The sequence below is a fragment of the Bacillus rossius genome, chromosome 2, assembly GCF_032445375.1.
Source record: "Bacillus rossius redtenbacheri isolate Brsri chromosome 2, Brsri_v3, whole genome shotgun sequence".
Classification (NCBI taxonomy): Eukaryota; Metazoa; Arthropoda; class Insecta; order Phasmatodea; family Bacillidae; genus Bacillus; species Bacillus rossius.
The window spans coordinates 10,690,326-10,717,411 of NC_086331.1; the positions used below are offsets into that span (position 1 = coordinate 10,690,326).

Sequence of the window (27,086 nt, forward strand, 5' to 3'; positions counted from 1 at the left end):
AGGGCAGGGTCTTGCAATGCTACAAAGTACATTATATTTTAGTTTAGAAGTATATCTCGTTGCCAGCATTTCCATTTAAGATAGAAATAATTAACACATGAAAGCACAGGGTGATGGGGTGAATGGTTCGGATGCTGGTTTGAACTGACAGCAATTCGCACAGGACTGAGTGACTGATGCGTACTAGGTATGAAGTATGAAGGTGAGGGACAAAACACAATACAGTCCAGCTGGGAGTTGAACCCGGGACCTTAGGATCAGGATCCAGAAGCTATTAAAATGAGGCGACAGGTTACGGTCTCATTGCTTTGCCTTGAGTGTTTTCAGAAAACCACGAAAAACTTAAAAAAGTATAGCCATACAGGGTAGTCATTAAATGGCTAAAGAAATGGTCCTTTTTAGATGAGAATTTCACAGTAAAACATTACAAAGAAAATATCTAAGGGAAAATCTTTATTAGTTCACATATTATAGACGTCAAATGCAATGCATTTTGAATGAGAAAATAAAAATGATTTATTATTATTATTGCATGATTTGACAAACAGCCAAAATTTATGTTGAAAATTAAAATCCTGTCAACAATATTTATATAAAAATAAAACTGCTTTAATTACTAGAGTTCAATACACTTGTAATGATGGTTTTCCTACAGTTTGAACAATTAGCCACAATTTTAGGGACAAGTTATTACAACTCAGATCCGCCCAGCTAAAATATTACCTGACTTGAACATTCATAGAAACACTTCCTAAAAACCACTTATGATAATGTTTGCAGAAAATTTTGACGTGACGTCTAATAAATCGATGAACGCCGGCTGCACGCACGAAAAAGTGTCCTACTACGGATGTGTCCCGTTATGCTCATTGTACGCATGCGCCGTATCTCTCTTTCACTCGATTGGAAAAACAATCAATTTGACTTTTCAATCATGTTTTCGTCGTTTGAATTATTAATATTATATACTTTAACGATCGTCCACAGATTTTCAGCACAATCGGTATGGTTATTTAAAAGTAATGTTGAATTTTCAAATACGTTTTTAGCGTACAATGGTGTTTTATTAACGAACAATGGTGTTTTATTAACGAACAATGGTGTTTTACAGTTACACATAATTCAAATTAGTACAACCGGGATCTTTTGCACAATGTTTTAAAAAATATTGTAACACATTATAAATAAGTTTGGTGTATTTGGGATGCGTATTTGTTATAAAATCGTATTATAAAAACGAAATAATATTATTCCCCTACGGTGCTGCTATCTACGGCGACGGACGCGAACCGAACGAATTGCGCTCTCTATCAACTGCTGCGGGAACCAGGCACTCGTTAATACATATTTTACTTTGTTTATCGCAATGGGCATTATTATTAATGAATTATAAATTAAATTTCATGCCCGGGGCCACAATTGCATATAATTTTGAGCACTGGAAGACATAAAATCGTAAAATATTCTCGACAAATTTTAATCTGTGGTTTTGATTGCTTATTACAACAAAAATTTTGGCAATAAAGGTTAATTATTCTTGCATTTTAAAAATCTGATTACTAGTATAATTTCAAGTATTTATTCTTTTATTATTATAAAAAGTAGCATCTGTCGGAGAGTGCAGTAATAATAGGTTATGTTTAGGGATGGTGATTTTTCGTTTTCGCGAAATAGATGCGAAAATATGCTAAATTATATTTTTTCCGCTATAAAATGCGAAATCTAGACTATTCCGAGATAAATGTGAAATCAAGGTAAAAAACGTAGATTCTTCACTCTACTCAATTTATTTACCGATTGTATTTCGTTTCAGTTCAGTATCAAAAGAAACCATCATTTTATGGCGTATTCAGCACAAGCATCTTATTGTCACGTCATTCTCAAAAACTATTGTTCGTAAATATTGAATGAAATGGCCATCCGCCATCCATGCCTCGCGATTGTAAACAAAGCAAAGAACAACTAGCTGGAAGTGTGTCCATCATCTTACAGAGTACAAGTTTTTAGGCCACCATATTGCGACATCTCTGCTTCGCCGCGCTAACAATTGTAAGTCCCATTTTCTGGCTGTGTTTCACGTGAAAGCCGCGTTCTTGTGTAGTATGTGGAAGGTGGTGTGTTTACAAATACGTGCATACTTGTGAATGTGTTGTATACTGTTATTTCTCTTGGTAAAAATGGGACGAAACGTAATTTCCATTCGCGATCGCATAAATGAATACAAAAGCGAACAGTTCTACAAAAGTGATACGAATATTTTAATGTGCAATTTATGTAATCGCCGTCTGGAGTGGAAAAAAAAAAATGAACTTGAAAAGCACGTTAAATGTGCTGCAAAAAAAAAAAAAAAAAAGATTCACCGAGAAATCGGATGAAGAAAGTCGGTAAAACGGAAAGCAACGGTTTCTGGCATAAACGAAAACCAAAAGAAGGCGAAAATTGAAAAAAAAATAATTGCAAAAACCAGTTTCAATAACATTATTTGTGCACTCTGCATCAACTATGGCCATGAACACGGCTAAAAAATATTTATTATAATTTTAAGTATTCAATTTATTGCACTCATAAGTGCTAAACAGTTGTTTGGAAACCTGCCAAGATAGGCTATCTTTGAAGTTGTGCTAGATCTTTATTTCTGTGGTTGTTAATAATTAATATGTGTATTATTTAATGCTTTTTAAAAATATAATTTTCTTCAGTAATGTAAAATGAGAGAATTGGCTAAATCTTGTTTTTAAAAATGCTACAAAATGTTAAATTTAATATTTAAAATGCTAAATGTTATTATTATAAATGCTATAAATCACCATCTCTAGTTGTTTTAGATATTTGATTACAGTTTATTTATATGAAAACTTGTTCATAAATATATATAAATGAAAAGTTAATGTGGTTTTCATTGCTTATTACAACAAAAATTTCGACAATAAAGGTTAATTATTCTTGCATTTTAAAAATCTGATTACTAGTATGATTTCAAGTATTTATTCTTTTATTATTAAAAAAAAGTAGCATCTGTCGGCGAGTGCAGTTATAATAGGTTATGTTACAATTGACAAAAAAATTATGGTGATTCATATAATTGATGATAGATATTTGATTACAGTTTATTTATATGAAAACTTGTTCATAATTATATTTACACTTTATAGCTAAACGCCAGTTTTTAAAATTAATAACAAGTCATCTACACGTGAACTGTTTCGTCGACTGTTTATAAAGTGAAGTGAAAAAATGTGGTTTTCATTGCTTATTACAACAATTTCGGCAATAAAGGTTAATTATTCTTGCATTTTAAAAATCTGATTACTAGTATAATTGCAAGTATTTGTTCTTTTATTATTAAAATAAAAATTATTCAATTTTATTCATAAAACTATGCAATCATTTCATCAATGTTTTGTTATGATGTCACGTTAAACTATCGTCCGTAAACTGACTTTACAGACAACCAATTTTCTAGCTGCTGTTTAAAATTTTGATTTTTTTTTTGCAGTTAGGTACACTGTCTTTATAAATTAAAAAGATTGGTAAAACATTTTTGCTTGTCAATACCAGGATAGAGACCACGTCATCACAACATAACAACTAATATACTTATTAACAGTAGATATCACAAGTAGCCTTCCTTACCTTCAGGTCTAGTGGATCCCCATTAAGTTTACCATCAATTATTGTAATAGAATGGCATGAAACCATGCCAAATATAAAATGATCATATGCCATTTGATCAATAAACTTCACTGGCACTTGGAATTTTTTCTCTTCGACTGGAATAAGACCCCACATGTCAAGACCATCCTCAGTCAGTGTTCCTGTCTGTGAAAACATATGCAAGCAAATTCATCAATTAAAAACCAAAAATTTAAATAATAAAGACATAATTAGACGATCACCTCTGAAACAAGCAACAAATGTCGCTGAAAACTTAAATTACCTAAAAAATCAGATACATTTCAGAAAAAGAAAAAAATTAAGCTCACTTGAAGAATGGTGAGTAAACACATTCATTGAAATACTTCTCACAAATTCAAATAAATTCAGATCAATAATGCAATACATCTAATGGCACTACCTACGTGAAGACCTAGCTGTATGCTGAGCTATGGTTTTATAGTGATTACCTGAGTACACTGCAAGGTTTTTAACTACAAAACAATTCAGTATACCCTATGTTGTCTCAAAGAGCACATACGGCAAATAACTGTAAATTAAGAGAAAAAAAAAATATTACACACATCATTTTTACTAACTGTCCATAACTGATGCGAGACTTGTGCGTGGGCAGTAGACAAAGTTGTGACATGAGGAGCAGCAGAATGTGTTGCTTGAGACGACAAGGAGGTCGGCGTGGGCAGAAGTCAAACGGGAGCATTGGGATTGAATCCAAAAGGCTGCGACAAGGGCTCGCTGGGAGAGCTACCAAGTGCAGCCAGCGCAATGGTAGGGCCTACTACTTCTACTAGTCGTCGTGTAAGGAAGGTGTCCAACGAGTTAGTACTATACGGAAGCTGGAAACATGCCACCACTGAAAAATACAAGGCACTATGACATTGTCCCGGGCTGCGCCCTTCAGAGCCCGATGTGCCACCAGCTCCCCCCTTACACGCTGCGAGCCTCCTCCTTCCACCACCCCCACCCTCTACGTCCGCCCACCGAAGTGTGTGTGTGAGTGTGACGTCAGTGCTCCACTCCCGAGAGTTGCCGAGCGAGGACGAACGGGCAGTGAGTCGCGAGCGCTGCGAGAGGAAGGAGCTCCATGCACCTGTCGTCATTCTCGGAGGTTTTCAGTGATACAGGGGGAAACGGGCCTCGCCACACACGGGCTACGTCACGGCCCTGAGAACAGAGCAGCCGGGTGTCCACATGCCCATTACACATGTGGCGGCGCCCTAAGCTTCGACGGACACTTCAACCCCCACTGCGGTAGCAACTACTAGACCTCCCGCTGCTTAAGTACTTACCTTTATCAAAATAGTTTTGCGAGTTCTACCGTATGTTATATAATTTTAATTTACCGTTTGTTCAGAGGGAACCAATAAGTGATAATATACTTGACTTGTATGGAGCGTGTACATACTAATATTAATAATCTAAACCAACCTTTTAAAAATTCAGACTGTAATAAATTGGGTTATAGGAATCCAGGTTATGCAACGGAGTTTTACTTACTTTTAAACATATTTTTCTTGATTATAGATATTACGAGATTTACATTATGGATGACCGAGAACATCTTAACTACATATTCTACAATTAATTTATGTGTTAGTGTGCCAAATGGCCAGTTACCCAAACACATTGAATGATTTTAGTTCCTACTCAATCCATGGTTCGACCAAATGTCCACTGGAAATGTGTAGCACAAACAGAAACTCTAATCATGGATTTTGAATCTGTGGATACTGATTTCAAATGTCAAGTTGAAGAGCAAATATTAAACACCCAATGTCACTAGTTCCTAGCTTACGATGTCATAAAGATTTATTTTGTAATAGAATTTATGAATGCTTGTATCGATAGCCTACTATAAACAGATAATTTGTAACAACCCAGGTGAATGCCCACCCTACTTATTAAATGGTTTAAGTAATGATTTATTATGTTGTTTCATCATTTTCAGTACATTTGTTAGGTTTGCTGATACCATTCAAGTAACATATTTTATAATCAAAATTTACTTTGTTTAATGATTTTTAAGGTGATATGACAATTTATTTACTTAATGGTGAATAAGCCCCTAGGGATTTTTTTACAGGTTTGGTTGTAAATTTACATTTTTATGGGATCCAACATTATTTTTAGTATTTTTTTTTTACTTTGTTCATAAATGAGAATATTAATTTAATTTTCCTTTGTACTTTGTTTTTGCCATCATTTTTGTCTAAAAGCTAATGAAATAGTTTGGCCTGTTGTGTAAGAAAGAGATGAGGGGGGGGGGGGGGGGTGGAGAGAGAGTGGGGGGGTGGGGGGGGTGGGGAGGGGACAGAAAATTAACTAACAGTGAGAAAAAAATCTTGTAAGGTGTCAGGCGGCTGTATTGCTATGCGCCCACATTGGCTGGTAAATTTATAAGGTATTTTTGTGATTGTTTGAAAGTGAGGTCACCAGACTTCATTTTTTTCTTATTATAATTTTTGCCAGAAACGCCGCACTATGAGGGGTCAGAAATTGTATCCTGCTAGGGTTTTGTAAGGGCTGTGCTGTGATTGGCTGAGAGATGACACACCTGCAACTTCTGTCGGGCAGATGCGACTGCATAGCCTCGTTCCTTTAGTCATTGGCTGGACGAGGTATCCAGTAGGTCGCGTTGGGCCAGTGGCTCACAAAACAATAAAATTATGTAGTACAAGCAAATTTCACATCTTTAGTCCGTGTGGCCCTGATTTATAACATTTTTGGACTTTGTATTTAGAATTCGCCGACTACAATGAGGCAAACATGAGTCGTTTCGTCTTTTGTTCCGAAGACGTAGTCCTTTGGCTGTACTGTGTGTTTGTGTGGGACTTAACTATGAACTATCTTTGAATACTCATCCTTCGGTACCTGCGGACAGTAAACTTGTTTGTTCCGAAATCAGTGAAGAGGTTATGTGCACCTTGTTTGCAGATTCGGCATCTACTTGTTCCCGTGGTCGGAAGATGATGGCGATGGTGCTAATGTGAAGTTTTTGGTAAAGTAACATGATTTTTCAGCATACAAATGATTTCTTCAAGTGTTCATGAATTTCCACTTCAGACCAATTTTGAGCTAGTCTGGGAGGTCTAAGGCAATGAGACAAATTTTATTTTGTAAGAATTGTTTTGCAGTAAATTAAAATTTTAACATTTGAATAAAAATTGATGAAGAAGAATGTTTGGAAAAAAAAATATGTTAAACAAGACATTTTTGTTCCAATAAATTAAAAATCTCTCTTTCTTCCAAAGTATTTCTGGACCTTTATGCATTGTTGACCTAGGAATTTACAGGGATTCGTTTAAAATCTTTATTTTGCATAGCCTCAAAAATAAGTTTGTAAGACCAAATTTTTTATAAAAGGCTTTGGATTATTTCTAATTCTTCTCTAATGGTTCCTTGAATATCTTTGTGCATAACCTTAAAACAAACATGTAGTGCAGAATATAAATTTTTTGATACACATTTAAGATGAGTAATAATAAATTTTGAATTTATAGTATATTATCAATATTAATGGTACAACTGTATTGATGGAACAAACTAATATAATTGTTAATTATTAAATTTATTCGAAGCATGAAACACTTCTTGGGCCTTGGATAGAGTTTCCAAACCATTAAAATGGGTGGCCCCAAATGTAATTCTAGTGAATCTAATTGGTGCTGTGCCAGGGTGTCTACTGAGTTACAAAAATAAAAATTAGTTACTTTTTCTTGACTTTTTCATGACAATTTCCACTGAAGTGTGACCACGAAACTTGTCAAAATGGTATAATTTTTAAATGTTATAAAATTAAGTGTAACCTATACCTTACATCAAAAATAAAATGAAAAATTGAACGTTTACTTTTCTTTATCAAAATATACAGGCCTAAGTGCTGGAAAAAAAGACATAAATTAAGCCTACAAATGAAGGTTAGTTTGAAACTTAATTGAATAAAATTAATTATATCTGCTTTCCCGCATGCCAATTTTTCGTCACACTTTAAGTGCTAAAACACGTTAACATTTGTTGGCAAACATTTTCAGCACATTATATCATAGAAAATATTACAATTCCATTCCGTAGCACTTTAACCTCTTCGACAATGATTTCAGTTGGAAAATAAAAAAGGGCGGTAATTTAGGGATTTTGTTGTTTTGTAATTTGTAAACATAGTCGTTAACAAAACGAAAACACGAAAATACATCACACATTTTGTGCACAAATTTTTGGCTTTCTTTTATCCTAGCCAAACATAAATTTACGTTTCGTACACACAAGCAAGCAGTAAACAATCGAACTCAACGCTAATAGTTCGATTATGAACGCTCGCGCTCGCTATTTGGCCAACAACTTATCGATATGGACGCGGGTCGCGCGCATTGACGCCTTGACAGCTGCAATCGATTATGTGCGATCTGTAGAGTAAGAATGAAACTGACTATGCCGTGACCGCCACGGAACGAATACCATCCTTTTTTTAAGCGTGTAAGGTACGAGAATTGAATAAATTACGTTTTCACAGCATTTGAATGGACTTTTTTTTTTAAATAAAGAAGAGCAACTCGCTATTATTAAAATTTTCTCTGCATTCTATGTAAAAATTATGACGTTGCACGTAGGAGAATAGAAGCTGTAAGCAACATTTTGAACGGGAATTTAAAGTAAACGTCTTATGGCGAAAATGGCGGGACTGGCCTAGTTAAACACGGGAAAATGTATTGTGTGGGAACATCTTAAGCGATGATTTTCCTGAAAATGCAAGCTGCCAAAAGCACAAAAAATATGGTATATACAAGATCAGTGCACAAGAAATACACATTAGCCTTGTAATTAATTTTTTCGTGACTTCCACCAAAACATACTTAAAAATGGTGACTTTTTCGGGACTTTCGTAACCTTTTACAACATTCGTGACTTTTTCGTGACTTTCGTGACCTAGTAGACACCCTGTGTGCTCAGGAATGCCACTCCAATGGTGCAATTGGCCATAAACCACATTCATACGTAGGTTTTGATACAGTCACTTGCATTGAGACATTGACGGTGGTTAATCTTGCAAATGGTGTGTAACCACTTTAAACTTTAACATTTGTTTAATATCTTCCATAACATTCAAAATGTTGGATAGGAAATTCCGTAAAGTTGATGGTCAGTATATTAAGCGGAATAAGAGGAATTATATGTTGTGGCAAGATAAAGATGGTGTTTGTGAAAAATATCAGCATAAATTAGTGGTCTTTCCAGTGGGGACATCTCAATGTAGGAGTCCGCTTTTGTTCAGGTAAGTATGGTGCACTGACATACATTTTTAGGCTCAATTCAGTACCTCAGCATATAAATTTAAAAAAAATCCACACTTTATATTCAACAAAAAAAAACAACAGTGTTATGTGAAAAAAAAGTACAAACAAATTTTTGTAATAAATTAACCACCAAAAAGAAACCTACTATAGCTTATTCAGATTAGTTATTGCATAGCATTTTCCTCTCTTCGCAATGCACAGTATGGTGTTTGAAAGCAACACAGTGAAAAATGGCTGAATGCACACGTATGTATTAACAGTAGAACCCTATTTGGGCACATGGCAGATAGAGACATGCAGCATAACCCTCCTAAGAACAACTTCAAAAACTGCTGTGGGAAGCTTGTACATCTCTATAGCAGAAACAAAACATTCAAAACTTGACAATGACCATTTCCTTTTATTATTTAGTACAGGTATTTTCATTCAAATCAAAAAAACTTTAAAAAGTAAATTATTTTTAAAAAAAAATAAAATATCTCACCTTGTCGAAGCAAACACAATCCACTGATCCTGAGACATTGATGGCTCGAGGGCTGATGCAATAAACTCCTTTCTTCTCGAGACGGCTCTGGGCATAAAACCTGCCTACTGTCATGGCTGCAGGCAGCGCTGGCGGGACCACAATGGTTATAAGGTCCAGGGAATCAAGGGCAATATCAGACCAGCTGATGCCTCGCATAAACTGAAAATACACAATTCAATCAATACGCATAGGCACACATCTGCATGGGACAGAGAGCGATGTGTATTTCAGTCTTTCCTTTAGTACTTGTTTTATCAGTGTTAAGAGGTACAATGTAAAATATGAACTTATTCAGCAGGTATAATTAATAATTTACAGCCAAGAGAAAACTACCGAAGAAATAACGAGGCTGTGTGCATTCATAAAACCAGGCTCAATGTTTTTATCCAATTATGCATTTTCCATTATTAAAATCAATATTTTTATCATTATTCAATGTATACCTACTTGTTTTCAGTGCAGTGTAAGTTTTATAAGCTTATTATTTGCTCCACAATACACCTGTCATGTACCAGACTCAAGAGTATAATGAAAATCATTTAAATGCCAAAGTCGGTTTTAGAAATCTGTGAAGGTTTTTAGTTTATAATAAGAGGGTATTATGTAGCCATCTTGTGAAATGTGTTGCTTGTTTCTTATAATTTTTTGTTTTCAGTGGTAAGTTGTTACTTATGGCAGTATGATAAACCAAAAAGTACAAAACTCAACATGAACCATTATTAGACTAACAGCTGCTTTAATAATGATTTGGTTATTTTCGTTACCTGTTGACATTAGTTTACAGATTTGAAAGAACCGAAACAACTCAATGTGCTTTACGTCCCATAAAACCTGTTCACAAATAGGACTTGTAGCCCGAAGTCAGTGTTGTTAATTAAATGCTTCAATATAACTTAAGGAAACTGCAGTAGACATTATTGTAACTGTATTGTGTAACAACCAGAAAATTAGAGGAACAAAAATACGCTTCTCTGAATTTTATTTCTATCTTTTCATACAAGCCGCTACTCTCAAAAACAACAATTTTAATATTAAAGATAAACACAAAACCTCTTAATTCTACGTAAAACACTATCTTAAGTTGTTACCATGTTATCATACTTTAAAGAAGTGGTTCCCAAACTTTTTCAGCTGGCGACCCACCTTTCATTATAGGAATACCTCCACGGTCTATCAGTCCATGGTGGAGTAAAAAACCTTATTTGTATCGTATCCCTTCCTTATGTATATATAATTAACCCTCAAATATTGCAAATATATATACATACAGTATAATCCCGCTAATCCGAACTAATTGGGACCGAACCCTGTTCGGATTAGCGAAAATTCGGATTAGGTGGAATTTTGTCATATAATGCCATATATTGTCTTTTTGAGGCATATTTAGTGTCTGATATGTCAAATATGTATGAAAGGTCAGACGAAAAATACACCTTTATTATTTAGCGTACATATTTAGTATCATATAATATTTTTAATTACTCACATAGCCTAAACTGCAATTTCAAATATTCCGAGTTTAACAAATCCAACAGCCTATATTACGTGACAACATTAGGTCGAAATGAAGGGTGGTTTGTGAGTGTGTATTAGCGGAAGGGCAGTGACCTTCAACCAGAGTAAACAAAGGCATTCCTCTCCTCTTCTGTTCCCAACTATGACGAGTCAGACAGTCAGTGTGTCACATGCTACTGCTGTGTTACCTGCTACTGCGCACTTGCCCTGTGTTTTGTGAGCCCTTGTGAGCGGTGTGTAGTGTGGTTTTTTACATTCTGTGCTTGTCCCTGCTGTTGGTCATCATGACAAGCAAGCGTAAACATAACTCGTGTACATTAAAAGAAAAACTGGAAGTGCTGAAAAGACTTGACAAAGGCGAAAGTACTTCAAATGGATTTAGACTAGTATTGTTACTTAATTTTTAACAGTAGTAGTGGCTTGATTAAAACGGTAGTCAGCAAGCACACTTACCGGATTGGAAAAAACATTATTTTGATCAACAACTCTTATGAAAAAAAAAGGATTTGATCAGCATCGTTTTGATTGGTACTCTGTTTTCCGGAATCAAATTAGAGCGTTACTTCGAGGGGCGGGTGTGCTCTTTACTTTGAAATTAATATTGCAATCTGTACAATTGATACAAAGTATAAAAAGTACGGTGCAAATAATATCCTAGTGATTGAGAGTAACAGGTAAAAATGTTAGAAAATTTAAACAACAGTTACAAGATACGTTATTTTTTCAAGGAAACAAATCAGAAATGTTTAAATGAACTACAGCTAAAATTACCTTAGTTATGACCGTGTACACAAATCCGATGCTTGCTATGCCCGCCAGAAGCTCCACAAATCTGTACGAATCACGCTCAAACTTAAAATCCACCGGCGGTGGGTACATGATCGACCTCACGAGACTGCCCTTGGCTGTGGAGAAGCCTGTCCTGATGACCACCGCCCTGACCGTCTCGTTGCCGAAGTACCGAGTCTGAATGATGTGGGTGCCGCAGAACAGCGTGTGTCGCGCGTGTTCCTTGCTGTCGTAGAGAGTGCCTTGGGTGTTGGGGACTGGCGTTTTAGTCACCGGAACACTTTCCCCTGCAACAATTACAATTGCCCTCCAAATAATAAAAAATAAACACATCATACAACATAAAAACTGCAAAGGCATGAAAAAACTATCATAACATTTTTAAATTCAATCACAACATTAAGTAAATGGTCTATCTTAAAACGGTATAAAATATATTTAATTTTGTGTGCTTGATAATTACTTCAAATGTTGCCATAGTAGAAAAAAAAAGTTTAAAGCCATAATATTTTGCAAAAAAATATTGTTTGGTAATTATTTTTACAAACAAAAAAACCATAACCAAGTTAAACAATAGCAACTAATATGGAGAGTAATTCCACACAGTCATATGATTTTAGTAGAAAATAAATACCTTATTAATACAGTTAAGTTTATCTCAGTTCAAGTCAAACATAATATTGTACACCAATTCCTAAACCTCCCCAGGTTTTAGTTATGTATTTTCCAATATCGGTGTGATTTCGAGTCACGTAATCTTAATGTATAATTATAAATCTAGTCATACATTTTTATTATTATCACTTTTAATCACAAAAGATGTATTATAAATGTTGGAGAATAGTTGTAAATGAATATATTTTGTTTATTATTGTCTTAGTGGTACAACTGGCTACATGTATGGTTGGTCTAAATGTAAATACGTAAATATGCTTGTTTCACATTTACTTACGATTGTATTCATGGAAATATTTTTTATTGACCTTGTAACTGATAATGAAGTTATTACCTGTTATATGAAAAGTATTACTGAATAAATGTTACAGCGGTGAGTTATGAATAGGCTGTCTTGTTCATATGGTATTTTCCTATTCTTTAATTTTGAGTCTACCTGTGTTACGGCTTCACACTTACACATAGCTTCAGTTTCCTTCCATATTCCAGCATAGGGCTTAGTTTTTCTTAATTTCTACGCCTTTCATGCTTGTTAGTGCGGATATTGCAGGTTGCTGGGAACGATCCAACCAGGGTTCAAACCCAGCACCCTTCAACATTATAAAATATGTTAATTCAAACTTATAATTTAAAACCCTTGTCAAAAAACTTTTCTGATACTCATGTTTTGCATATTATAAAATTTAACAAGACTTATCTACACTTGACAAAAAGCCACACAATATGCCCAAAAAATCAGAATCTAAAAACCAATGTTTGAGCTAACAAAGATGAGTTTCAACATGTTAAGAGTTTTATCAGACATCATAGCTGTCCATATTCTTGAGTTGAGGGTGAGTGTGATGTTGAAGTTCATCAACGTTTCACTGCACCTTACACTCGCCAAGCAGTAGCCATGACAAGGCATTAACTCAAAAGCCATGACAACCAAGGTTCAACACAAACAAAAATGGAGTTTTTAAATTATTCTCAATAAATTATTCTCAATTATATTTAATTAATTTTTAACATCAAATTATATATATAACACATGTTATACACTTTGGATCAAGCCATTAATAATGAACTTTTTTTTTTTTCATTCAACTGTATTGATTTTACCTGTTAGCATGCTTTCATTTACAATGCATGTCCCTGCCAGCAACACTGCATCGCATGGCATTATGCACCCATGGGCTGGAATAATAACAACGTCTCCTGGTACCAGGTGTGCAGTCGGTATAGTTTCTGCTTTGTCTTTGCGGATAACCACCGCAACATCTGACGAGCAAACTGTGCTACGTAGCTTGAATTGATTCTGAAACCAAAAATGTAGTAATGTCAACAATTTAGAACAGCAGCAAAACATAATCAGCAATTACTGATGTTCACATCAAATGAAAATACGAAAACAGAACATCGTTCATATTTCATGGACAGCAAGAAATATCAGAAATTTCTATAAAATCTAATTTAAAAACATTATTTTAAAAAACTGGCAATTTTGTATAGGTTTAGAAGAAAATGACTTGGTAGAATGACTGCGAGTCCAATACACCATTCACCTTCCAACTCCAGAGGCGGGAAATAGACTGCCCGCAGCTCCGAACTGTGACATGTCAATAAAAATGTTATCTACATAACTGACATTTTCATAACTGCTGAATTATTTTATAAGAAAAAAAATGTTGTTAAAATTTTTTTAGTTAAAAATTGAAGGCACAAGTGTCAGCAGTTTATTTGGTTAGGTGACTGTTCGGTTTCGTAACTGTTGCACAGCGTTGTCCCAAAGAATTTCTGCCAACAGATTTTGAAATTAAAATTGAACTTCTAACCGAACATCAAATTATTCACGAATATTAAATATTTTCTGGGGCAATTAAAATATATTTTTTTTAAATATATTTTTTTAAGGAGTCCAAGAAAAATAGACATAAAATACAGTAAAATGATAAATAGAAAGATATATACACCAGCCCCTCGAAGTAATGCTCTAATTTGTTCCAAGAAAATAGAGCGCTAATCAAATACGTTTTTGCCATAAGAGTGCATGTTATTCATAATAATTGGTTCTCCAGCCACTGAAATAATTTTATTTACTATTCCTTATATGACATTTATTTTGTTTAAATGTACGTATTTACATACTGTTAACACATCTAAATACAATTTAATTTATTAGGTTTAGTAATTAGTTTATATTGAAATCGATTCTAAAAAAAGAGTAACTTCGTGTACGCACGACTAGGAGTCAGCGCAGCCTGTCATGCAAGATGTGAACTAGCCTCGAAAGCTTCCGGCATTTCCCACTAGAGCTGCTACTGAGTTGCAAGACGGCGTAGTATGTATAAACATTAGCTAAACACACACGTAGGCGTCGGAAAATGTATTTACGAAATATTATTTACTGTGCAATTTTAATTAGGCTTTAAAAATATGCGATGGAAGCAAATAACTATTACATAAAAAGGTAAAATCTTTTTTTGATTCGTCATAATGTTTATGTTACACAAGTGCCGTCTTATTTTTAATTTGTTGCATTTCGTTTGTTACATTGTGCACGTATGAAAATAAAATAAATTATGTGTACGAGAAAGAGCGCTACTTTGAATATATGACCGCGCTACTTCAAATCATGCCCTAATTAATTGGCGTCGTTACTTCAAAACAGCGCTAATCGAACAGCGTTACTTTGAGGGGCTGGTGTACATATATAACCATAATAGAGAGGTGAAAATTAAAGAAATTAAACCAATAAAATTTAAAGTTTGAAAATTGTTCTGTTGCTTCTGCACCGGCACCGGAGTGAAGGTGCTGCCCTCACAGCTTCCGCGATCATCGAAAATGTTTAGATGTGATGCTTCGTGTTTCTTTTCCTCCTCCCAAGTCAGGATTGTTCGTTGCATGCGTGGAATAATTACGTCTGTACAGCAATTTAAGCTTGCAGATTGCATTGCTCTGTCTTGTATAGTATACTTCTTGGTCAAGTACACTAGTTATCGAGGACTGTACTGCGGAGGCTGGTCATGGGGACACGTAAGTCGTCTTAGTGTGTTGCTATTGTGCGTGGTATCAGGACGACGATAACATTTCACTTTCAATTTTGCAATGTTCCAGTGTTTGGTTAAATTATGTATCTGCTGACACCATCTAAATTTTGTATGGTATTAATGTTCCTTGATTTGAGAAGTTTCTCTTTAACATGTTTGTAGGTGCGTATAGTGTGCACCCAATATCTGTACCTCTGCTGTGCATCTATGTCAGTTTATGTCTGCACCTTAAAGTGTACTCCCCTTAATGGGATATACAAATTTCTTACAATTCCTGAAATTTTTGTATATTTATACACATAGTTTTGTAAAGCTCCAATTTGATCTGTTCAGCCTTTGTATTTTTCTCTTTCCTTAACAGCTATTCATTCCTTCATTGTGTATTTATCTCCAATGACGCCCGAGTGTTTAGCTAACATTTATTTTACGCCATCCAGTATGTCAGCAGCAGCTCTGGAGAGGAAAGCTAGAAGTTTTCAGGGCTAGTTTACCTTGTGCCTACTAGAATGCGCTAGTGGAAAATCATGGGAGACACACATTCAGTAAACAGCAGTCGGGAATTATGTTAACAGGTTAAAAAAATCTTTCTAATAATATAAAAAAATTTAGTTTATACTTTTTTTTAAATTCTTATTAGAAATGAAAAGATCTATATTAATAACACTAGTATTTTGTAACTCAGAAATGTTGGTAGTGCCTACTTAGGAATGCTATCTATGCCCATGCCCTATTAAGTAAACACTGTGGTAAGTGAATTTTTTAAGTTTAATTTTAGCTTGTTTGGTCTCAAAATGTTATTCCAAATTTATTTAAATGTACTTGTATTCAGACATATATTTGCAATGTAAATTGATTTTAACTGGAGCAGTGTCTCGACTAAAATGGTAGTCAGCAGGGACACACACCTGATTGGAAAAAAAATTATTTTGATCAACATACACTCCTATGGGAAAAATGTGATTGATTAGCACTCTTTTTTACATGCTTTATATTAGCTTCACCTGTATGTGTGTCTGTCCGTCTGTAACTCTTTCGACTAAGAGTGAGTGCCTTATGCCTGTAAAATGTCCTACTAATTTTATTACGTTCGTTAGCCGAGCGGTCTAAGGCGCGCGACTTCTGTGACGTCAGCTTTCAGATTCAGCGATCGTGGGTTCTACTCCCGGCCACGCCGAAAATTTTTTTTTTTTTTTATCCATTAAATTCTAAGATTATATCAATACATCTAACTGTAAATGATTCGGAGAGACTTTCCTATTTCTTTGTGACGTTGCAAATCCAAATAGTTATCTCAGATGGTAATAGGTAGTGTCGGTAACTCATTTCCCTATGATAATTATACATAAATATAGTTTAAAAAACTAAAAAAACATGCTTTTAAAGAAAATCAAACTAAAAAGTTAAAAATAAATATAGTTTAAAAAACTAAAAAAAAAACATGCTTTTAAAGAATATCAAACTAAAAAGTTAAAAATAAATATAGTTTAAAAACTAAAAAAACATGCTTTTAAAGAATATCAAACTAAAAAGTTAAAAAAATAAATATATTTTAAAAACTAAAAAAACATGCTTTTAAAAAATATCAAACTAAAAATTAAAAAATAATTATAGTTTAAAAAACTAAATAAACATGCTTTTAAAGATTATCAAACTAAAAAGTAAAAAAAAAAATTTTAAATTTAATTTATGACAATAGTATATAAGCAATACTAATATAAATGAGAAAAAAAAAGTTTGGGTCGCTTAGTATACAAAAAATATAGCACAAAGCGCCTCAAGCTTTTTTCTCATTTATACTAGTATTGCTTATATACTATTGTCATAAATTAAATTTTAAATTTTATTTACTTTTTAGTTTAATAATCTTTAAAAGCATGTTTCTTTAGTTTTTTAAACTATAATTATTCTTGGAATGAATTAGAGCGTTACTTCAAGGGGCAGGAGTAATGTTTAGTTTTAAAAAAATTATTTAATTTTAAATGTTGAATAGAATATAAAATTATTCACGAATATCTAATATTTTTCGAGTACTCATAGACCTTTACTTGATAGTCACATGAAACGGCAAACCAAACAAGCGTGACCTCTTAGAGATCTTAGAACTGGGCACCCTAACTCTGTTAAAGTGGGGTTAACCCTATGTCAAAAATAAAAAAATGAATGATTTTTTTTACCAATGAGTTAAAATGTAATCATCATATGACTATACAAAAGTAATTTGTACAGATTAAATAGTTCTACTTTACCCCAGAAACAGAATTTTCATTTATTACTTTCATTATAGTCATTTAAATTTTATATGAACCACAAAAATTAAAGGATTGAAAAAGTAAAAATTTTTCTTAATGGGTCACAAGAAATGCTGCCGAGATACCTCCTTGCAATAGTTTTCCTATATATAAAAAGGTGAAGAAATGAAATATTGAAGTCAAGACAACTGTTACCTTGAAAGCGCTCGTACATATCTTAGCCCTGTGCGGTGATGTGCCAGCATGCCTAGTAGCCACTCACGCTCTACAATTCCTGCCAGCACTGCAAGTCTTCAGTCACAACCATCAACCTGCCACTTCGACAATCATCCTCCACTAGATTACTCACTCATTTAACCAAGGTGTGCAATTGCCCACTCAACTAGCTATAATTGATCGCTAGCCTCACACGCTCTTGTTCAAACTCTTGTTAAGCATAACTGACGTTTATGAACTCTTAATTGTAAATGTTTGATGTTGATCTCGTTCTGTGTGTATCTGTTCAAGCAACAGCAATGAACTCTCAGACTGAGCCTAGCGACTAACGATTTTATGTATATTAAATTAATTAAGTTTTCAAGGGCTTGCTATTTATTTCTAGTCTTGTTTAGCGGCATGCCTACTAATAAATGCTTTACTTGTGTGCACGGTCTACGGCATACCCTTTTTTAAGTGCGAGTATTTAGTTAAAACAAAAATATACCATGCGGAACTTAAATTTGTCTTATACTTTGTTAACCGAATGATTGGCAGCCAACATCCCGGATTCCTGTCTCTAAATCTGATGGTGTCCCTCAGGCAAAAAGCATGTTTGAAGGTCAGCTACAGAGTACTTCAGGTTCTCTTTCCTACACTGGCCATTCCCCTAATCTCACCTTCTCAAATGACAATCAGTGCCTATTTCACTAATCTATTATTGAAACAAGCTGGCACCTACACTTAAAACAATGTCCGTCATCAACTCCCTTACACTCAACATCCCTCCCAACATGAGGACCAATAGCTCGACAACTATAAGCTTTTTGCACTCCAATACTAATTATGCTGAATTACATACAATACCAAGGTTTACAAGTTACTGAAGATGAGGGAACTTATTCCCTAAAACTTTAGTATGAAAAAATTAAATAGTATGATTAGCTCTATAATTAAAATAGTTTACTTAAAAATAAGAGCACATTGAATCATTGATGGAGAACAATATAGTTTTTTTTTTCATAACATATGCCCGTATTTTTATATAAAATAAAAATATTCAAATCTGACAGCAAAAATCATTCATTTCTAAGGGCTGCTTGTAGAGTTGAGTAAATAAAATCTGAGCAAAAACTTTGCAGGTTAATCAAATAGAGTAATACGTTCCTTTGCCTCAAGTTAAGATTGTGCAAGCAGCCTAGGATTAACTTGAACTGCCATGAGTCTAAAAACCACCACAGCCATCTCAATAAGGCATACATCTGTATTTTATATAAGTTTATTTGAATGTCATAACCAAACACTAGGATAAAATTATTAATTCAGTTCATTTACAATTTAAGGGGCATGATCTGATAATCCATATTTGCGGACATTGGTTTTGTTTTAGTGAAACCAAATTGAATGGTTGAATGTAACTTGACTAATGTAAATTATAATAAAAGCAATGATAATTAGCCTAAATTTGATACAATACTTAAAAAGATTGTAGTATATTTTATAAATGAAATAAAGGGAAAGTTTGAGAACATTGGTTCGACTACTTTAAAAAATTACTTACCGAATTCCTCGAAACTGACCACTTTGTCATTAAAAACATAATTTTAGTGAGTAATTACATTATAATATTACACATTTCTTTACTTAAACCATCAAAAACTTTCACCATTAACAGAATTAATTCAATTCAATTCAATTAATGCAATTCTTCATTTAAGATGGTTATGCCACTCCAATAAAGGCACTACGACGCACTATAAGAAAATCAGTAGTATGTACATGGACATATTTATTTAATATTAATTTTTTTTCCTGCTGGAAAAAGATAAATATTACATAAACACACAATACACTGTTTTAAAAGAAAAAAATCTAACTTCGTCATAAATTCTTCCAGAAAGAATAATTTTCAAAATTCTTTGGTGACTTAAATCTTTCAGTTTATCAAATCCATTACTCCATACATTAGGATAACTGGAGAGTAAAGGCATAAAATAATACCCTTGATCAATGGGGAGTTTTCAGACCAAGTAACATGCTGTAAATGTTGTATGACCCAAAATATTGCTGTACGAGTCACAGGTTTTACCCTAACCTCTCTGTATCCCATGGCAATACATGAATAAAACATGACATTATGGACCTTTGAGACACAGTGGATTTAGTAGAATTTATAAACTACAACCATCACCTCAAAAACTTAATGCTCACCTTTCTTGTTTGTCGGATTGCCATGATTATACCAAAAGCAGACATTGCCAAGATGGCCAGTGCATAATACATGTAGTTGTCTGCAAACCATAGGCAAAATGAAAACAGTTGAAACACATAAAATGGATTCAGAATCTCCAGGAATAGCAAAGTGATGATTCCTTGCACTGGAATTATTATCTCATTGCTGCCATACACCAGACGCCTGAAAAATGAAAAGGAAACAAACAAATATTTAATCTAAAGCAAACAAAAATAAATTAGGTTTATAAATATATATTTCAAGGCAAACCTAGGGTTTTACATTCCACAGATTTGCCCTCCAGAGTTCAGTTGGGCTCCAAACCAACTGAGTACTGCGTAGGTGCTCAGACTATTGTCCATCATGCTGCACGTTAGGATCAAATAATTAACCCTGGCCTCGCCACACCAGCAAAACTACTTAAAATTAAAAACTGCATGGTCAAAACAGAAAAATAAATAAGTATTTGTGCTACAGGAAGCCCCACCACAATGATAAATGAATACTTGCGTATGCAGGTTCAATTTTTTAGGTGTGTGTACGCATGGAATTGTATCATTAATATTTGTGCCAATAAGTGTTAAAAATGGAATTTAAAATATGAATAATACATGCCTCTTAAATAGTTTAACTATATCAAAAGAATTTATTCGTAACTCTAAAAAAATTCCTAAAACTAGTTCCTAGAACTAATAGAAATTTTATGAAAATTGCAGCTGCTGCAAAGTAAAATTTTTTAATTTTGAGACGATTTGAGGTAATTACGGTCATTTTTACCAGTTCCCTTGGTAACATTTACAGAGCCTTTAGTTTTCTTAAGGTGGTATTGCTTAGTAATGATTAATTTTAATTTTAACTTTGTAAAACATTAGTTTTAATAATTTTGGGGTTTTAAAATTACATTGAATTGTAACTTGGTTATTATTTTTTATAAATTTTTTGTTTTAAATCTAAATGACGTAAACAATTTGTTTCGCACTTCTGCCAACACAAGAAAAGTATGTGTTTTCGCTGCCCAGACGTCAGAGACAAACAGCGGAGCAAGTGGCGTAGTGAGTTGGCATGCCACGAAGCTCGAGGCAGTTTGTGTGCCACGACCGGGATCGGACATGCTTGGACGATGAGTTCTGATTCGACCTCCAGATGACTTCACTGTCTAGCTTAACTACAAGAACTTCAGCTACCAACTATGAAGTTAGGCCTCCGATTTAATATTTATTTGCATGTCTCCCCCAAGGCAAACACCAGATTCTTGTTGAAAATAAATGCCAAGAAACTATTTATAAAATTATGTGCGAGAAGAATATGTGATGAATGGTTGCTCATTATAATGACTTTGCACAAGACCAACTTAAGCAGCCGCAATAACTTTCTTTGAGCATGAACTTAAATGTGACCATGATGTTAAATGTTTTGGCACTAGTATTTTACTATCTCGAAATAAGAAACAGAATTTTGTATTTCACATTTGGAATTTGATTTTTCAGTGGCTGATAGTGTTTGCGGTGAACTGGACAGGATGCTGAACCTAGGCAGTTAATGGGGAAGACCTGAGCATACTGTGCAGAATTTGTTACTAAAACTGTTTTACAAGGTTTATGATTTTTCCCAGTGATGGCGAAATAACTACACACTTTGTTTCCTGTTTAGAGAACCAAAATTATGGTAAATTTTTGAGTTCTTTTTGGAATTAGGAGAAAAAAAAACCTGGTTTCTAGCATTTTTCAGTTAACTTTGGCGAACTATTCTTGCATATTAATAAAATTTTGTAAATCTACAAAACTCACTAATTACTTTGGCTAGGTTGTGCACAAATAAAGAACTCTAGAATTTTTTAAGTCTTGTAATTTTTGTGTGTAATGTTTGCTTATAAATATAATTATATATTTTATCTTTTGTATATTTTAATTTATTAAGTTAAGTTTAGTGTTAAAGGTATATTAAACATTTTACAAAGTGCTCACTAGCGTTTAATGGATTATAGGCATAAACTAGTACGTCGGCATACTTATTGTTACGTGTCTATATATTTTAAGTAGGGCATTTTTAAAATATTTCTGTTTGAGAATTTTTTAATTTTGAAGTAATGCAATGCCTTTGTTACAAAATATGAATATACTGCCATAAGTTGTAAGATCATTTTTGTTAAAGGAAAATAAATTAAATTTTTTTAAGAATTTTATTTTTTTATTAATCTCATTAGTCACCTTATCTTTGCTTGCTCTACTGGGTTTGATTTTAAGAATCGTTTGACACATCACTATCAGGGAGGGACATTTATGGGAAATTCTATTTGCAAATTTAAAAAATTTTTTGTTCAGGGATTTTTATGTCTGGTTTTTCTCTCTTGGCAGTTCGTATAGGTTGTCATCATTAACCATGGAGTTAAAGGTCAAGGAGGGCACATAATCTAAAAATCATACATTTAAAACACCCTCGAAAAGAGTATGCCACACCATGACTGCTGTGACATCCACCAGAAAAGGACAACTGGCAACCAGATGGCGGCCTGAAGCAACATTTAATGTGTGAACATAAGGCACCGCACTGTACCAAACAAAACTGTTTGTTTTTTGACTACAAAAATTAAATTACTACAAATTTTTTCTGTTCCTATAATTTTATTGCTATAAAATTTTTTTTAAGTAAGCCTAAGTGGTTTAAAACTATAAAAAATGTTGCCGAGAGAGTCCATGAAACATAACAGTACATTGCTTTTGAAATTATTTTGAAAAAATAAAATGTTTGTTTCAATATATTAAATTATGTATTTCCTGCAAAGTTTTAATGTAATATCTATTTTTGTCCTTAAATAAAATATTGAGTACCTACGATGTTTGGCCAAAAAATAGATACAAAAAACTATAGCATTTGAAGAACAGAAATTGGTTTTATTCAGATATGGCCAGGTTTTTCAATTACCTACTACATGGCAGTACATTCCTACACAATGTTGTTTGCCTATCATAAAAAATGTTTGATAGGAAATATCATAGTTTATTAAAAAAAATGTACACTTCCAAACTTTTATAATATGTTTTCAAAGACATAAAAAAAAAGTTTTATCTGAAAAAAAGCATGCTGCATCTATAATTACTCAAAACAACTTTTCATTGGTGCCTATGTTCTTGCTGGCTTTGGCACTTCTCATAACTGGAATTGTTAATTTCTTACGTACTTCATATTCTACTGGCATAAAAATGTTTAATTTTAGCAAACTGCATTAAAAACGGTACAATGCCATGGTAAGCCTGTGAGGTGTAATGCCAGCTTGCATAGTCGGTATAAATGGGCAGACACTCGAAAACAAGAGACGAGTCGAGCAAGCATCATCAGCTTGACTCTGCTCGAAAGTCTAGTTCATAGTACTAGAGCAGGAGAGACTCAACAGTATTTTTTTTTTTTTCGATAAATGTGATAGGAACATATAATCATGTACAGCTATTATACAAAGATTTTAGAGTGAAATTTTTTGTTTTTGATCTTACTATTTACTTTTTCCTACCATTTACACAGTTTTATTTAAGTACGGTGAATTTTACATAGTTAAAATACCTGTAAAACATATATGTTGCTATTTACACTTCAAAACACTAAAAATTGACTAAATTTTGGAATGAAATGCCAGCAATAGATTTGTAACACAACAAACAAACTTTGAGAAGGAAATATTTTAATGTCTCCCAAGTAATTTTTTTTCTACTACAGTGTCAATAGTATCGATGTTCCAGCACAAACGTAGCTAAACCAAAAAGGGTTACATCTTGTACTTGTATCTTTAGATCTTTAATTACATATTAAAATATAAGACAACTTTATTTTTATTTATACATGATGCTATTATACAATTAACATCCAGTTAATGCCATTTTATTTAAACAAGTGGCACTATGTTTGAAATTACATAAGTAATTTATCTTTTGAATCCACCTCAGCTCCTTCTTATGAGTATGCCACTGCCTGTCCTCATACATCGATCACTGACATGCTACATTAGTCCACCTTTGTCACTCTTCATGGGTACGCCACTACTATGCTCCTTAAGTCCACCTCAGCCCCTTCTAGTGGGTACGCCACTGCACGTCCTCGTGGGTACGCCACTGCCCGTCCTCGAGGGTAAGCCACTGCCCGTCCTCGAGGGTACGCCACTGCCCGTCCTCGAGGGTACGCCACTGCCCGTCCTCGTGGGTACGCCACTGCCCGTCCTCGTGGGTACGCCACTGCCCGTCCTCGTGGGTACGCCACTGCCCGTCCTCGTGGGTACGCCACTGCCCGTCCTCGTGGGTACGCCACTGCCCGTCCTCGTGGGTACGCCACTGCCCGTCCTCGTGGGTACGCCACTGCCCGTCCTCGTGGGTACGCCACTGCCCGTCCTCGAGGGTACGCCACTGCCCGTCCTCGAGGGTACGCCACTGCCCGTCCTCGTGGGTACGCCACTGCCCGTCCTCGAGGGTACGCCACTGCCCGTCCTCGTGGGTACGCCACTGCCCGTCCTCGTGGGTACGCCACTGCCCGTCCTCGTGGGTACGCCACTGCCCGTCCTCGTGGGTACGACACTGCCCGTCCTCGTGGGTACGCCACTGCCCGTCCTCGAGGGTACGCCACTGCCCGTCCTCGTGGGTACGCCACTGCCCGTCCTCGTGGGTACGCCACTGCCCGTCCTCGTGGGTACGCCACTGCCCGTCCTCGTGGGTACGCCACTGCCCGTCCTCGTGGGTACGCCACTGCCCGTCCTCGTGGGTACGCCACTGCCCGTCCTCGAGGGTACGCCACTGCCCGTCCTCGAGGGTACGCCACTGCCCGTCCTCGTGGGTACGCCACTGCCCGTCCTCGAGGGTACGCCACTGCCCGTCCTCGAGGGTACGCCACTGCCCGTCCTCGAGGGTACGCCACTGCCCGTCCTCGAGGGTACGCCACTGCCCGTCCTCGAGGGTACGCCACTGCCCGTCCTCGTGGGTACGCCACTGCCCGTCCTCGTGGGTACGCCACTGCCCGTCCTCGTGGGTACGCCACTGCCCGTCCTCGTGGGTACGCCACTGCCCGTCCTCGTGGGTACGCCACTGCCCGTCCTCGAGGGTACGCCACTGCCCGTCCTCGAGGGTACGCCACTGCCCGTCCTCGTGGGTACGCCACCGCCCGTCCTCGTGGGTACGCCACCGCCCGTCCTCGTGGGTACGCCACCGCCCATCCTCGTGGGTACGCCACCGCCCATCCTCGTGGGTACGCCACCGCCCATCCTCGAGGGTACGCCACCCGCCCATCCTCGTGGGTACGCCACCGCCCATCCTCGAGGGTACGCCACCGCCCATCCTCGAGGGTACGCCACCGCCCATCCTCGTGGGTACGCCACCGCCCGTCCTCGTGGGTACGCCACCGCCCGTCCTCGTGGGAACGCCACCGCCCGTCCTCGTGGGTACGCCACTGCCCGTCCTGTGGGTACGCCACTGCCCGTCCTCGTGGGTACGCCACCCGCCCGTCCTCGTGGGTACGCCACCGCCCGTCCTCGTGGGTACGCCACCGCCCGTCCTCGTGGGTACGCCACCGCCCATCCTCGTGGGTACGCCACCGCCCATCCTCGTGGGTACGCCACCGCCCATCCTCGTGGGTACGCCACCGCCCATCCTCGAGGGTACGCCACCGCCCATCCTCGAGGGTACGCCACCGCCCATCATCGTGGGTACGCCACCGCCCATCATCGTGGGTACGCCACCGCCCATCCTCGTGGGTACGCCACCGCCCATCCTCGTGGGTACGCCACCGCCCATCCTCGAGGGTACGCCACCGCCCATCCTCGAGGGTACGCCACCGCCCATCCTCGTGGGTACGCCACCGCTCATCCTCGTGGGTACACCACTGCCCATCCTCGTGGGTACACCACTGCCCATCCTCGAGGGTACACCACTGCCCATCCTCGTGGGTACACCAATGCCCATCCTCGTGGGTACACCACTGCCCATCCTCGTGGGTACACCACTGCCCATCCTCGTGGGTACACCACTGCCCATACTCGTGGGTACACCACTGCCAAGCTTCTTGGGTCGGACCCTCCCCCCTCCCACCAAAAAAAAATTACCGTTTCATAGTTTTGAAAATCACCTTACTAAACCAAAAAAATATTTAAACTAAGAATAATGGGAATAACAACAAATTATAATATACTGTGTTGGATTCAACAACATTTTACTATATAAAAATATATTTCTATTTCTATAATATATTTACCTTTGTTAAGTCACAAAGAACGCATTAATAATTTACACAAAAATACAACAGTGAAATTATTAAAATGTAGAGAGCATTTTCGATGAAGGTTCGTAATAAAACAATATAAACTGCCACACAAGACTGGTGTAGAGAAAGGAATACAATGTGACAGACTTTAGCTATGCAATTGAACTTGATATGTCTGCACATCCTTCTTTTAAGACTCATCTATTCCGCTCTGTTAGTGTGTAAACCATAGCGAGTCCATGAGTGCATTTGAATCGCACGCCACCGGCCCAAAAAAAGAAGTGAGAAACGGTCTTTAGATTAAGTGCCACAAACCTTTAAATAACCTAAAATAATACAGTAATTTGTTTGTTTCTGGCAAAATGTTTTGTTTCTTTCCAACCATCCCGAAGTATATCCCATTTTTTTTATTTGTAGTCAATTTTTTTTTGCAATAAGGCCATATCCCAAACATTTCTGAATGAAAGAAAAGGGTGTAAGCAGGACACTTTTTGACGTTTGATAACTGACAATATTACGAGTTATTTTTTATGTATTTGCACATACATTAATTTTCCTGAATTTAGTATGTATTAATCCTCAGGTGCAAGTGGCACAAATTTAAATACTTGTTACGGTAATCGCGAGGGGGAACTAGTCAGTCATCACTGTCCAGTATCACCATCACCTGAAGAGACA

General features: G+C 36.3%; 1 protein-coding gene across 6 annotated transcripts in view; it reads right to left on the reverse strand.

Moving 5' to 3' along the window:
• LOC134529091 (polyamine-transporting ATPase 13A3) overlaps positions 1–27,086 on the reverse strand; it is a 145,867-nt gene that overhangs the window by 35,273 nt on the left and 83,508 nt on the right. For all 6 annotated transcript variants that reach the window (XM_063362814.1, XM_063362813.1, XM_063362815.1 and 3 more), the window contains 5 exons: positions 20,156–20,360; positions 13,573–13,768; positions 11,779–12,083; positions 9,451–9,651; positions 3,634–3,819 (listed from right to left, as the gene is read on the reverse strand). In XM_063362814.1, the coding sequence (XP_063218884.1) occupies positions 3,634–3,819; positions 9,451–9,651; positions 11,779–12,083; positions 13,573–13,768; positions 20,156–20,360 (1,093 nt within the window). The remainder of the gene's footprint in view (positions 1–3,633; positions 3,820–9,450; positions 9,652–11,778; positions 12,084–13,572; positions 13,769–20,155; positions 20,361–27,086) is intronic.